Raw genomic sequence first — 15,525 nt, 5'->3', positions numbered from 1 at the left:
GTTTAGCCACATTCATTGAGCCAAAAGATGGTTTTACATGTCTCTCTGTTCTGTTCCGTCTCGGAGCGCATATATGATCATGATTTGTCTGATTTGCACGTGAAAGTGGCCTTTTATGGAGAAAAAAAATGCAGCGCTGGAAAAAGGGGCAGAGTGAGGCACAATAATCGTTTTATCTCGATTAGTGTACTTTAATCGTTGGAGGCCGAAATCGAAACTTTTTCGATTAATTGCACAGCCCTAGTAGTATGGTGGTAATAATTCAGCGGTCCATAGAATGAGCTCTATACAGCATTAAGATTCCTTAGAAAAGCAGCATACAAGGTTAAGAGTAAAAACCGGGCCAATCACATAGTACAGCACAATCAATATAATGGAGTTCTGAGGGTACCGATAATTCTAGCAGCCACAGGTACTGATAGAGCTGCAGGCTGCTACAAATCTCAATGTTCTTTGTGTTGAGTATTGATTGGCTGAGAAAAAAAAAAAAAAAAAAGTCAGGACACTTTCTTCACTTGCAATTACGATTGTTGCAATAATCTATACATCGACCTATTGCACAATATATGTACACATCCTCAATATATTTTGGTGACGTAATATATTGTGCATTATTCTCACATAAAAATGTCACGATGTTTTTTGCATTACACTTTTGCAGCTTATCGTACATAATGTGGGGTAGTCTGTGTCAGATAAAATAAAAAAAATGCTTCTACAGACGAAATTTCATGTGGAGATCGGGCCTTGCTTAGGTATCTGTGCCTTTGTACACATGGACATCTGACTGATAAGTAGAGATTGTGTTTTTCAGCAATACAGTGCACCCTTAATTTACAGAGAAAGGTTGATCAGGGAAAAATCTGTAGATGAAAACATTTGTGAATTCTTATTTTTTCTACTTAATCCTTCGCACTTTTTATTAGAAAATGTTTATTTACCATTTATTCAAGTTTTTAAGTTTTTAAGGTATCTAATATCTAAGACTTAATTTTCATGTTCTAAATATTAAGAATCAAATGTTTGTCGTCATTTGAAAGTGTGTAGGCCTTCTTGCATTATTATGCTGTTATGATATACAGTATATTCAGTGGCATAACATGGTCTTAAAACGACAATAATGTAGTTTATCAAATTTTTTCTGGGGCAATATAAATCGCACAACAAAAAGTCCCCACAAATGCATAATTTTGAAAACTCTTAATTCACTTTAAATAACTCAGATTAATCGCCTCTTGCATATACCCAATCTGATGAACCATACGCAATGATAAAAAAAAAAATCTATAACATTAATTTTATTGTGTTATATTGTGTTTAACAGTCCTGTGGTGTGGCTACACATTAATATAGATCGGTGGAACAGAAAGAAACTGACTCATGCTATTACACCTACAGCTCTGTAGATGACTAATGAATTCTGCATTAATCTATCAACTTCCAGTTGTATTCGCAGTCAAGTGGGAAGATGACAAGACTAACATATATATAGGCCTATAAGTCTTATTAGCCAGTAACTGAGCATGTGAGACACAGAGACAGCAGATTTTGAAGATCAGAGCTTTCTAACGTCACTGAGCTCAGCGCCAACATCCCTAGAGACAGTTTGGAGCAACAAAAAGAGCACAAAAACTCACAACACAAACCATCAATTCAATAATTAAAGGTTCCAGAACTAACAATCAGAATGCACTTTTGCAGAATAAAAAAAAAGAAAAATATCAAATGGTGAAAGAACAGAGTGACGGTTCAATTTGATGTGCAAGTGCTCTCTTTAGCAAGGTGACGCCAGTTTTGACACCACTGTGTGCAAAATCTTTCAACAGCTAATCGAGACAGAGGAAATCTGATGAGCAAACCCTCTCGCCACAAGAGATGGAGACAAATACCTGCGTTGACTGATTTGTTGCAGGAGGATGTTGAGTGCATCACCTTAATTTACTTGACTCATAATTTCGAGCCATGTTGCCCAGGCAAACATATACATCATAACAGAATTGTTGATATGAGACGCCCTCTAATTAGGGATCTTAAAGATTAAATGAAGTGCTGTGCTAAACTCTTAAATCCTTCTCTAATCATCATTTCTTGACCGAAAGCATCCATTTCAAAGCAGCAAATAAAAACAGTACCTATATCTGCACAACGTGCATGTCAAGAGTAACACAGTCTCTAAACACTCATCTAGCAGCTTCAAGCTTCATTAAAGGCACCTGATTCAGTCAACGCAAAAACTAGAGATTGTACTGAGATCAACAGAGAGGCTGTTGTCCATTATGAAAATAAATGGAAAATAGTGGAAAATAAACACCATATATATGTGTGTGTGTGTGTGTGTGTGTGTGTGTGTGTGTGTGTGTGTGTGTGTGTATATATATATATATATATATATATATATATATATATATATATATATATATATATATATATATATATATATATATATATATACACATATATATATATATATATATATATATATATATATATATAAACACATATATATATATATAAACACATATATATATATATATAAACACATATATATATATATATATATATTAGGGGTGTAACGGTACGTGTATTCGTACCGGACCGTTTCGGTACAGGGCTTTCGGTACGGTGCACGTGTGTACCGAGTGACCGAATGCAATATTTTGTTTGCGGAACATAGGCACACTTTCGTGTTTCCAAACGAACATATTAAGTGGCGGAAGTCTCCGCGTTCAGCGCAAATCCCGCCCTGCAGCTGATTCTAAGGCCGGTGACACACTGGCTGCGTGGCGTGAGTGTGCGTTTCTGCTGCGTGTCAGTTGCTTCATGTTTTCTGTGTCTTTACACACCAGAATCGTGCCTGACGCGGCGCTGGTGCGCTGCTGCTGCTGTAGGTGACATAGAGGGAGGCCGCCAACAGACCAGGATCTCGTCTTCACGACAACAATATCTATACTTCATGTTGAGCATAAATATAAAGCCTACTGATAAAGGACACCGTCAACAGTATTGACAGCAAAATATACTATGTTTGACAGGTGCAATATGCCAGTGTGTCATCGGCCTAATGTTTTCAAAAGGCATCACGCGAGTGTGAACATCACTACAACTAGAAAAAAAACGATTGTAATTCAGGTCTAAAAACAAACTGTTGATGCTGCACTTCACACTTTGGAAAAGTTATATATATATTTTTAAATATGAGCAGGCCTACAAGCTGGGATTGGTAATGCTGCACTGTAATCATAGTTATTTATTTATATTTTTCATTATATTTTATTATATGATATTGGTTTGAGACTGAGAGTATTTTATTTAGTGGAGAACTTTGCAGCAGTATTTTATTTCTTATTCTTTTTTTATTTTATTATAATTTATATTTTATTGTTTATTTTATTAAAAAGTATTTAAAAAACTGTAAACAAATTGTTTAAAAAAGTTTATAGTAATAAACAACCTGCAGTTTAATTTTTGCATTTCTTTCCCTTACTGTACCGAAAATGAACCGAACTGTGACTTTAAAACCGAGGTACGTACCGAACCGTGATTTTTGCGTACCGTTACACCCCTAATATATATATATATATATATATATATACATACATACATATATATACACACACACATGCACACACACATACACACACTTATTTTGTAATGGTGGGAAATTTTACTCCACTTTGAAAAGGCACCTAAATTGGCAGCCTTGTGTATTGGATAAAATATATATAAATATTTATTGAAAATGTTTCAATTTAATTTTTTTACAGTTCTTTTCAACATATTAAAAAGAAACATACAGCTTTAGAAAATATCCTAGCCACTGACAGAAAGAGTATGTACAGCTTGTCAAGATTTAATGCTTTATTCAGTTTCACAAACGTATTGAGCTGGATGTTCATTTTCCACCCTGTCCATCAGGAGAAAACTATTTCAACAATATATAATACTTTAAAGTAAAATTTGCATTTGCTAGACAATTCAAAAGTAATATGTGGGGACACCTTGTGCTCAAAAACACAGCTGGTGCCATTATAGCCTACTTTTTCATTTCTATAAGATCTCTATGGCAACATTTCAGTTTGTGCATATCATTTGAATTTATTATTTCACTAAGTGATTCTTTAAAATGTTAAGTGCAATAGACCAAAAACGGTTAGGCGAATGGTTTGCACCCTATTCTGGAAGGATACTAACTGTTTAAAGCATAAATAAATGAAGGATAGCTAATGATCACTTGCTACCCTTAACCTCAAATTAAATTTAGAGACTCAGATCTGAACTATTTGTCACATCAGGACATTATTGTATTGCTTGGTCAAATTGTCATGTAATTTCCCATAAGTTTTTGTTGCTGACCTGACTCAACCCCACAACAAAAGTTCAAACTTCTGAAAGACTTCTGAGGTCAGTAGCTCAGCTTTGTTTGGACACACAAATTTAATCTGATCCAATCCTGGATTACTGTCTCCTCGACACAGTTCAATCAAACACCGGATTTGTCAACAACTCACTGCTCTCACTCTTTGCTGATAAAATTGTGTGGAGCAGTTGCAAAGGGTGATGCAACTCCTGTTAGATCGTACACACAATATGCTCATCTTCATCACTGGCTACAAAACATCTTTGAGCACCTTTCACAAACCCAAAAGCTAATTGTACCAAAAGTTCTAAAATCAAGTCTTGTTCAATTTTTAGCCAAAGCCTGATCTTTCTGCAGCCAAGATAGTGGTAAACATTGGTGAAGATGAATTATTGATTCAGCAATTAAAGAATTTGTAACGCATTAAGCCATGCCTGAGTTCTGCAAGGAGCTTACATATTTCATAACTTTTCAATGCAACCTCTTCCATGAATTCTGAATAATTTATGTTTCTATATGCCATACATAGAGCTGGATGGAGCCATGCACTGCCTTTTCACACCCTCTCTGAAAAGTGCATAAGCTTTTCTGATGTTCTACCCTTTTTGCCTTTGAAATCAGCAGTTCGGACGCAATATAGCGTCTGTCTAGGGATGGGTATCGTTAAGGTTTTAACGATATTACTACTCTTACCGATACTGCTTAACGGTCCGGTACTTTAATGGTATTCTTATAGGTACTTTGTTTTGTGTTACTTTGTGTTGTGTTAGGCAGTCGAAAACTTTGCATTTCTCTGTCTGCATATAATGCACTTTTGAAAGATGCTTTGACAGATTGTTTGTGTTTCCGCCCTTATATGCAAAAATTTTGTTGCACTTATTACAACCAGTGTTGTCTGCATCAACTCTAGTGAAGTATAACCACACTTTGGAACGTTTTACTGTCTCCGCCATCGTCACTCTTTTTATTAAGCGGGAGTTTTCGTACTGTAAGGGGCCGTTCACATATCGCATCTAAAAACATGTGGAAAACGCTAGGCACGCCGCTTTCTGATTTTTTTTCCCCAAAGCCGCACTTGCGCTCCTGAGGAGTCTGCCGTTGCTAAGCAACCATGACCTGCTCTCTCCATGAAGACGCGGAAATTTCAGCAATGGATTTGCAGCACTAAAAACTGCTTGCAGTAGCTCTGCTACTAAATTAATTTAAAAATCCACATACAGCTATCAGCTGTTCCTTCATCTTGGCTGAGCTTTCAACGTTGTTAAGCTTTCAAAGGTGAAGAAGCTACATGACCTGCAGTGCGCTTGCGGCATTCTGAAAAGTTGAGATGTATTTAACTCGATGAAGTGCGGATGCGCCTGGAAAAAACGAGCTCGTTGCACCGCGCGCGTTGCAACTGCGTTGCTTCCATTATGAGCGTGCATACCGCGCGCCTACATTTGAAATAACAAACTTGAGCGCGCAAAAGACGCGATACGTGAACAGCCCCTTATGCGTGTGTGTGCGCCGCGCTCATTCTTGTTGTGTGTGTGTGACTGACAGACAGCCTCCGCGGCGCGCATGAGAGATCTCGCAGATCTCACAGACAAACGTCTTAATAATATCGCAAATTAGAAATGTTTGGTAAAATAATATGTGCATGATAACATTATTGAGCAAAAAAACATAGTACATTCATTTTTTTCCCTCCAGTACCGAAAGCAGAACCGATAGCGTCAGATCTTACTGATACTACGGTCTTTCATAATTTAGCCCCGGGGCCAGTTTAATACTGGGTTTCGGTACCCATCCCTAGGTCTGTCCCAATAAAACTGGCAAAAAAAGCATCCATTCCATAAATGACAATGCTCACAGAGCACATTCCCTTCAATTAGAGGGAGGCCAATTCTCATTTTAGTCTTGGTCTTTATGCTGAATGACAATTCTTCACTGACACAGCTTATTAGCTTGCTATTTCTGTCTGGATCAGAGAAACTGGCCAAAAACATGACATTCAATAGTCCATGTACTTACATCAAAGTTGTTGAGGGCGTAGGCCAATTCTCCTCCCCCTGCAGAGTGGGAGAAGCTGGAGTCCTCGCTGCTGGTAGCCTGGGCTGCATTAGATATGCCAGAGACAGCGTGCTGCAACTGCTTGTAGATGAGGTCCCGGTTGGCCTTGTATGCTGCCACGTCTGGGTGCTGCAGGCAGGCACGCGAAGCTGTGTACAGCATGGGAACGTTCCTCTGAAGGACACCACGAGCCGCCGCCATTTGGTCTTTGTGATGGACGTCCTTGAGTTCCTGTCATTTGAAGAGGGAAAATTCAGAGGTGATGTTACAGGCCTGTCATAATAAGGACATTAAAGAGCATCCCCCAAGGGCCCACACATGCTCATAATCAGATCATGACTGTAGAGCCTGTAGAAGCATGTGCCATGTGGAACCAAAGTAAATATGATCACTTTTGTTAAGTGAACACGTTGGGTATTTTGTCTACTTTCTTTATTCTTATTATTTCCAGTGTACATAATGAGTCAGATGGACATCTTTTTTTTTTCTTCATGGCATAAGTGCCACATTTTTAAGACGACGTGCCAAGTTAATCAACAGCCTGCTTCATATGCACTCCGTCTAGCTGTTTGAAAGAGGGAATGCGTCCTGTGTGAACGCCCTCTAAAGTGTTGCTTTTGCTGCCCCATACTTAAAGTCCATGCATGGTGTTGACACAAATTGCTGTCTGTCAGAACACAAATTACAGAAAAAAAAAAAACGGAGAGGGTCAATTTTTGTGCTTTCATGATCGATCTTTGCAGTCAAACCTTAGATCTCCCTAATGAGGACTAGCTCTCAAGAAAATGACTTAAGCTCTTGGTGAAAAAAAAAAAAAAAAAAAAATATAACTCCTGAGAAGGAAGTAGGAAAAGTTTTTTTTTTTTTTTTTACCAGAGCAATTTGCACCTTTGGAGAGAGGCTGCTGCGTCTGCCAACAGATTTACAAAACTATAAACTTAGAAGGGCCCAGTGTAGCATGAGAAATAATGCTACTTTGAAATAATTAGCATAATCAAGATACTTTGATCTCTCTCAATTGCGAAAAAAAAGTTTATTCTATTAATCACTGAGCTCACCTGGAAAATTCATGCTGAAATTCATCACTGCTGACTACTGCTTAACCTGATAAACCCAAAAAATCCCAAAGACGCAAGTCTCATATCATTTAAATGGATTTCATCACTCCAGTTGCTCCAACCTAGTCAAGCTTTTCCCCTCCCCGGCCGATACAAAGGAGATTGTTCGTGATTATACGCTTCAAATCTTCAACCAGAGCTACATAGGTCCTTGCTGCACATGGAATAGCATTACATCCTCTGCCCACACGTCAATATATCACCGAATGAAATTAGATCTCCTCAGATTATGAGGACATTGGGTACAAGAAGTGGCTGTATTTTACCTGCTGCCTCTTGGCCGCCATCACGTTCAGTTTGTCCACCTCCGGTTTCAGAGCTTTGTACTGGATACCCAGGTCCTGCTCAGTGCCAGCATTACGCACCTTCACCAGGCTCTCCTCAACCTGTGGGTCAAGTATGATAAACCGTCATAGAAATGGTCTTAATGGTCTATATTTGCATTACACTCCCTTTCAACAGTGGTGGTATATATGGATATTTTATGTTCACATCAGGCAGGTGGACACATGATAAGTGGGGAAATTATGCAGTGTAGTCTTTATCCAGTCATAAAAACAGAATTCACAGTTTAACATGGAATGTCACAGAATTTGTCAAACTTTGAATTAATCGATCAATCATAAGTAGGTCATTACACTTAAATCAAATAACGATATGTATGTTATCTATAAATATAAAGCCGCAAAAGTCGATTTAAATATGAATCCTGCATGTTCTGCGTGTCTGTTAATGAATGGCGCAGACACGCGGGTTCATTTACTACACACAGAAGTGCACCTGACACTCACGGTGATTTCAGTGTCTGTCGTCCCACTAAATGAGGACGAAAACACATGAACAACATTTCCAAAACTGCTCTGAGAGTATTTTACAGTTTTATTTGAGTAAAACTAGCATCATATCACATACACATCACATCTGCTGATTGGCTTCATCACTCTGTCTCCTCTCCACCAGTAAGCTGGTGTGTGGTGGGCGTTCTGGCGCACTATGGCTGCCGTCGCATCATCCTGGTGGATGCTGCACACTGGTGGTGGATGAGGAGATACCCCCTGACTATGTAAAGCACTTTGAGTGCCTAGAAAAGCCCTATATAAATTTAAGGAATTATTATTATTATACACAAAACTGTAAAGTTTTTTGCAGCAACTCGTCAAAATAAAAGTTCGGTACTAGTATTTTTCAGTAGAATTTACATAGCCTACTACTATTACTACTAAAATGAAGTAATATTTTAGTAATATTTAATATTTTAGTATTACTTCATTTGTATAAACTATTTTTGTAGAATTAATCTTACAAAATTTCTGCCGTGTTTTATTTTTAATAGTAAATCCCCTTTGTTTGACAAAAAGAAAGTTTTCTTAATTTTCAATAATTAAAAGATAAATGATAAATTAAATTAATGTTTTATGCCTTCATTTGATAACCAGAAAAATTAATTTCTGAGGGGAAAAAAAATCAAGAATGAATAAGAAAAAAATAAAAGGAATAAATTAAATTGTGTATACATTCAAACAAATAGACATGCTAAAACACTAAATTTGGTTTACATGTTGTTTATTACTGCATAAAATTTATTAAACTAGATGTTTAATTTCATAAAGTACAAGCTGATTTCAAAATGCACCTAAATAGTTTTTTTTTATTTTGTGTTTTTCAGTTTAATAAAATACTATATTTCCCAATACATTTAATCATTGTGGATTTCTTAAAAAAAAAAAAAAAATTTGAGATCCATCTTTTCACATGGAGGACAACTTAGGGACTTACATGCAACTATAACAAAAGGTTCAAACGCTCACTGATGCATTAAGAGCCTGTAGGTGAAAACTAAATTTGAAGATCAGGGTAAATTGTACTTATTTTGCCTTCTAGGAAACATGTAGGTACCTTATTTAGCTTCTGAAGGACAGTACTAAAAGAAAAAAAATATTTTATAGGCTATTTAGGCAAAATAAGAAAAATGTACAGATCTTCATTCTATTCAATAGTTTACACCTCCTGGCTGAGGGCTGAGTTTCCTAAAAGCTTTATAATCCTAAGAAGTTCATAAAAACAATTGTACGACTTAATATTATGGTCTGTTTCCCAAAAGCATCATAACTTAAGTAGCACCTGAAAATCATCGTAGATCTACAGCTGCTCTGGAGTAATTGTAAAGCCCTAAGTGCATCATAAGACAGATTTATGCAGTCACCTGCAGGACAATCGGCAGATTACGCCTTTAACTTGATTCAAGTGCAATGAGATTATAACATAAGGATCTGATTGTGCTTCATTTTAAAATTTATGACTCGTTTTCTTTTTTTTTATAAATTAAATAATTAAAAAGGGCAGAAAACAAAAAGTATAATATTATACTCTATAATATAATATTGTATTACGGTTATTATATCCAAGTTGTCTGTCTGGAACGCAGCATTAGGTTAACGTCAATAAACGATCGTGTACTACAATGAAGAGTCATTCTATAAGGTGACATTTCAGCACTTGAAAAACGGATAGCGACTCCCAAGTAGCACTTAAAGCACAGCTACGTGCATTTTTGGGAAACGCACGTGAAACTTTAACGAACGATCGTAAAATTACTCTTAGAAAATGTTCTTAAGCACTTAGATCAATTGTTATCGGGAAACCCAGCCCAGGTAAGTATAAAATAAAAAGTAAAACGCAATTTGTATTTACCCCCTCTTATTTTGGTAAAATAACTAAACAATTTGTAGATACTGTAAACAGTATGTACAATTTTAACCACACACATACACAGAGAGAGTGAAAAAGAGAGAGAGCGAGAGAGGTGAAATTGTGCTTAAAAATGATTAGTGACATAACCATTGAGCCAGAAAACCTGCCACCTACAAACAAATTGTAATCAGTGCACTTCGTTCCACCACTGTTGTAAAAAACATTAATAAAAAACAAATAATAATGTCCAACTCTATCATGATTTCACCTTTCATAGTTTATACTAATTTATTCAACAAATGTATTAGCCAAATCATTAGTACATTAGACAAAATCAGACAAGATAAATATTTCATGGTCACACAAGCATATTTAAAAAGCTTCTCATTTGATCATTCAAGCTGAGCTCCCAGAACAATTCAATGAAGAAAAAAAAAACAAGAAAAACATTATCTTCTCTTCCACAAGAAAGCTTTGGCTTCTACTTGCACAAACATCCATCATAAACTTCAAGCGGGAAATACTGCAATAAAAATCTAATTGTATCAATTTGTATTGCAATATAATTTTTTTCAATAACGGTTTATGATTTGTAAACATTTCAGATATTTCAATCTAAACCACTGGTGTTTCCCCATACACTGATTTATTTGTGGCGGCCCACCGCGATATCAACACTGACCACAACAAACAGATTTTCCAGAAGGCTTTGACAGTTTGACTTTGTTGAATAAACATGAGCACTGTACGTTTCAAAACCAAGACACAGCGTGGGTGTTTTACACGAATGAATCTTTGAAGGGAATTGACTGTCTGCAGAAAAGTTTTGATGGCATTTTTATTTTCTGATAAAGCAGCGTTTAAAAGCGGCGCTCTGCTTTGTTTACAGCCATTACCGGGGAAACCGCTGTTTCTGTTGTGCCAAAAGCAACCCCTGCTGGCTGAGAATGAATGTGCATTTTCAATCAGCCCGTCTCCAGCAACGTGTTTTTGTTGTTGCTCACTCTTTTTTTTCTTTTTTTTTTGGTTTTCTGCAGCAACTCTGAGCACTTTTCATATTCTTTGTTCTGGCTTAAGCAGTTTTGTTTCAACGAATAAGAATAATCAGCCTGTGTTTTAATTTAAAAGTTAAATATATTAATATAAATAAGGTGAGCCTGAGTCTTGTGTTTAGTTGATGGTGATTTCACATTTCTTGTATGAAGGCTAAATACAAATAAAAGGTGAACATTTATTTGTACTGTTTCTATTTTTAAAATATATATATTTGTATAAGAGGAGGTTTCATAGATATGGCTAATTGTTTAGAAGTTTCTTTAGAAAAAATAACATACCTGTATCATATCACATTTTCAATTAAATCTCTCAGATGGATGTTTTTCACAGCCCATGCAAATCATTCTGTGCACAAAGACCTCTCCTACACTGCATCAAGGACTACACAAAGTTTGATTCAATAGCGTGTTGCTTACAGAAACAGAAAGTGGATGTAATCTAGTTTGCACCAACAATTTATAGACTAAATGCAAACAAATCGAATATAAAACCTAGACATATATGAAACAAATTGTAGGCTACAGGAAGGCTTGCAACATCCAGCTTCCATACAGGGTTTTATTTTTATATATGAAGTCTTAATATCCCACACACCATAACTGAGTTTGCAGTGCATATAATTACTGTTGGAGGAAGTTCAAGAGTTGGGCAGTAAACCCAGAGAGCAATACAAGCACGGACACCAGTGCAGATGATGAAGCAAGTATGTGATCAGCTACAGACAAAAAAAAAAAAAGGAAATTCTAACCACGCCTTTAAAAAAAAAAAAAAAGATATACATTATCATCATGTTAAAAAGTATTTTCTATTGTAATTCATACTATTATCTTGTATAAAAAAATAAAAAGCATTTAATAATCATGATAATAATTAATAATATAAATATAATTTGTGTGGTCAATCAATTAAAAATCATTATGATCTGGATTAATCCCACCTAGGGCTGGGCAATATATCGACTTTGTACAATATCTCGATGTATTCTTTAAGCAAAATGGTATGAGGCAATACCGGTTATATCAATATACAGTAGTTTGAAATTAACACATCTGAAAAATAGCAGAGGACACAGAGAGCGCTGCTGCGGGGAAAAGTGGATAATCCAATTTGTCCTAAACATGAGACTTGTTTTATATTAAGGGCTTTAAAATAATTTTTAAGGTTTAGTTAACACATGTAGTTTAAAGCGGTTTGTTCCATCCGATGCTATTGCACCATTTAATGCGTTTGAGATCTGGTGTTTTCCTCTTTGCATAACTTACATTTCCATGGTATTTTAAACGTCTAAATTCACTTTAGCACTTTAATGTATGATGAATAAAATATTAATTTCGCTCTTTAAAAATCTTACCATAAATGTTTGAGTGGAATTTTCTCCACAAAAATGTATTTTTTTTTTAACACTGATAACAATAGTACATGTAAGCTGCAAATCAGCACAATAGAATGATTTCTGAAGGATTATGTGACACTGAAACTTCTCTTTGTAAAACAGATTTATACATTATTCCATCACTGTGTCTACACGGGAAGCGACAGTTGCTGTGCCACAACAGCTAAAGTCTGTCTACACTGGACGTGACAAAGTGACTGTTGAAAATCATTTGAAATTTGTGTCTATTGCTGCGTTTGCATCGAAATTACCCGGAACATTTGTACCAGGAACTTTTTTTCCCAGGAACTTTTTCCCCCCAGACCTGTTGCTTCCTGGGTTTCCACCGCGGTGTAAAGTACCGGGAAGATTAGGCAAATAGACTGGTGACGTAGGTGTGCGTGCGTTTCTCAATACAAAGTACGCTGATTTTGGGCGTGCATCCTTGGTAGTGCGGACTTTGTGCATTCATCTCGGAGTGTGATGTCCGCGACGACGCAAATCTGGTAAATCTGCAAACAGCAGCGTACTTGATAACATCCGTCAGCTGACCATGGCTACTGCAATTTTCCTCTCTGTATATTTACAATAAAATGAAATGGGATATCAAATACCACTGCCTCCTTTCATTTTCATTTAAACATAATAACAGCTGCAGAAATGTACTTGGTTCAGGAAAATGTGTTTATACAGTCATTACAATGAAACAAAATATTATATAAATTTGCCTTTTTTATTTTCATTTTAACATATAGATAAATTGAATACAGACCAAAGATAACCTGTTAGATTTTCCCAAAACGAATTATATGTTATGTTTAACCACTAAAGAGACATCAGAGCCAGCGGCACATACCAGAAGGTCTAGCCGAGGTGAGGCTGCTCTCGGCGGATACTTGAGGACTGAGCTCACGCTGATCGCGTGGAGCTCATCGTCTCCGAGATCGGCGAAACACATTTTTAAATAGGCGCTGTCTTTATAAATAAACCACAGATTTGAGTTTTAAACAACTACATTCTCGCCTGAAATACTTTTAAAATTACATTTCATGACACAATAACAGTAATATTTTGAAAATGATCCGAATAAATGGTGGTTGAACCCAACCAATGCTGCGTAAACTCATCCAATCAGGATGTTTAGCGCCCAAGTCCCGCCCCCGAAAGTGCCGGAACTTTGAAAAAGTACTACCTCGCCAGCAGGGACTTTCTGAGGGCAATTTTTTTACTCTGAACTTTATTTAGTTCCTGGTTCCTGCGGTGGAAACACACCGAGTACTAGTGTTGTCACGATACCAAAATTATTGTTTCGATACCGATACCTAGTCAAGAATTGCGATTTCGATACTTTTTTGATACTTTTCCTGAAAAGGGAAAATACATTCTCAAATATCATCGCTGTGCTTTATTTTAAAACCGGGACAACATTTCTAATCATATAACACACCAATAAATGAACATATGAACAGCAGATATATTAAACATTTGAACAAAATATGAAATATCAAATTAAAAAAAATAAATTAGAGCAATGACATTCAAGGTAAAGAAAGAATAAATTTAGCAGCATTATCTTATTTATCATAAGAAACATGAGTAATAAATTTATCTTGTCTCTGAACTTTGAATAAAAATATGAACAGCGATTATATTAAACAATGTTTTTGAACTCAGAACATTAAATGTCAAAAGATAAATATCAATTTAAGCAATGGCATTCAAGTAAAAAAAAAAAGCTAATAAAATTTAGCAGCAATATCTCAGATATTGTAACTTATTCTGTCATTTGTGCAACCTTTTCTTTCAGAGGAGAAAACTCAGCCAGTGAGTTTAATGAGCATCATCTTTATTGAGCGTCATCTTTTTCTACCAGTCGTGGACCGGCGGCCACAGTATCACTTGTGCTTGCACATGCAGCCTAGTGATACACGGGTCGGGTTTTTTTCCAACCCGCGGGTCCCGACTCCCGCTTTTATTAAATTATTTGGCCCGCCCCAGCCCGCAAATAAAGTAAAATTTCTTTTCTCATTTCTCGTTAGCTGAAGTTCCTCCTGCAGCGCATGCGCAGCTCGTGAACAGCTCTGTGACCTGTTTCATCCTTTCAAAGTGTTACTCAAGATGTGACGGAGCATGTGATTTGTTGAACGAGATCGAGAGATCTTCTCATTCGTGAATGAGTTGAATGAACTGATACATCTCGTTTATGAACGAAATGAATGAGTATACAGGGTCAGTGATCAAGCATGTAAATCTCGATCAGCAATCAGCAGATACAAAGAGCAGTTATAGGTGCTGTGCAGATACGCTCATTTTCATATTTAGCATACAGAACATAACTCCACATTTAATCCCCGATTAATGTGAATATTATATATGAACTGTCTGACCAAACAAATAAAATGTTAACTATGCAAGAAAACCTTGTGCTTTGTTCATCTGAACAACTTATTTAAACTATTTAATGTGATTATGCACACATTTTAGTAAAGCTAAATCAGTTTAGTAAAGCCACTAATGCAGCCATCTCACTGTAGTGTTTTTTTGCTGCTTGCGTGAGGAGAAAAATACACAGGCGTCCATAGGGAGGCACTGGAAGCGTGCGTTGCACACACCAACATGAAATTCGTCTCTTACAAATCTGGAACGCAGTCATTCTTCTAAGTATCGATACTAATAAATTTAGGAATCGTGACGTTTTTAATTTCCGAGAATCGCGATACTTTTGAAGTATCAGTGCACCGTGCAACACTACCGAGTACCAGGCCAAAGTCCCTAGTTCCTGGGTAAAGTTCCTGTGGTGGAAACGCGGCATATGTGTCATAAACAATGCAGCAGCATTTTTTTGTCGGGAATTTGTCGCATCGTGTCACATCCAGTTC

The 15,525-nt window shown here is 36.5% G+C and overlaps 1 protein-coding gene across 2 annotated transcripts in view; it reads right to left on the bottom strand.

The window, feature by feature from the left end:
- Nucleotides 1-15,525, bottom strand: part of LOC132113827 (catenin alpha-1) — a 149,113-nt gene that overhangs the window by 97,167 nt on the left and 36,421 nt on the right. For both annotated transcript variants that reach the window (XM_059521843.1, XM_059521844.1), the window contains 2 exons: nt 7,794-7,913; nt 6,371-6,640 (listed from right to left, as the gene is read on the bottom strand). In XM_059521843.1, the coding sequence (XP_059377826.1) occupies nt 6,371-6,640; nt 7,794-7,913 (390 nt within the window). The remainder of the gene's footprint in view (nt 1-6,370; nt 6,641-7,793; nt 7,914-15,525) is intronic.

The sequence above is a fragment of the Carassius carassius genome, chromosome 33, assembly GCF_963082965.1.
Source record: "Carassius carassius chromosome 33, fCarCar2.1, whole genome shotgun sequence".
NCBI classification, from domain to species: domain Eukaryota; kingdom Metazoa; phylum Chordata; class Actinopteri; order Cypriniformes; family Cyprinidae; genus Carassius; species Carassius carassius.
This window is presented reverse-complemented; position numbering and strand designations above follow the sequence as displayed.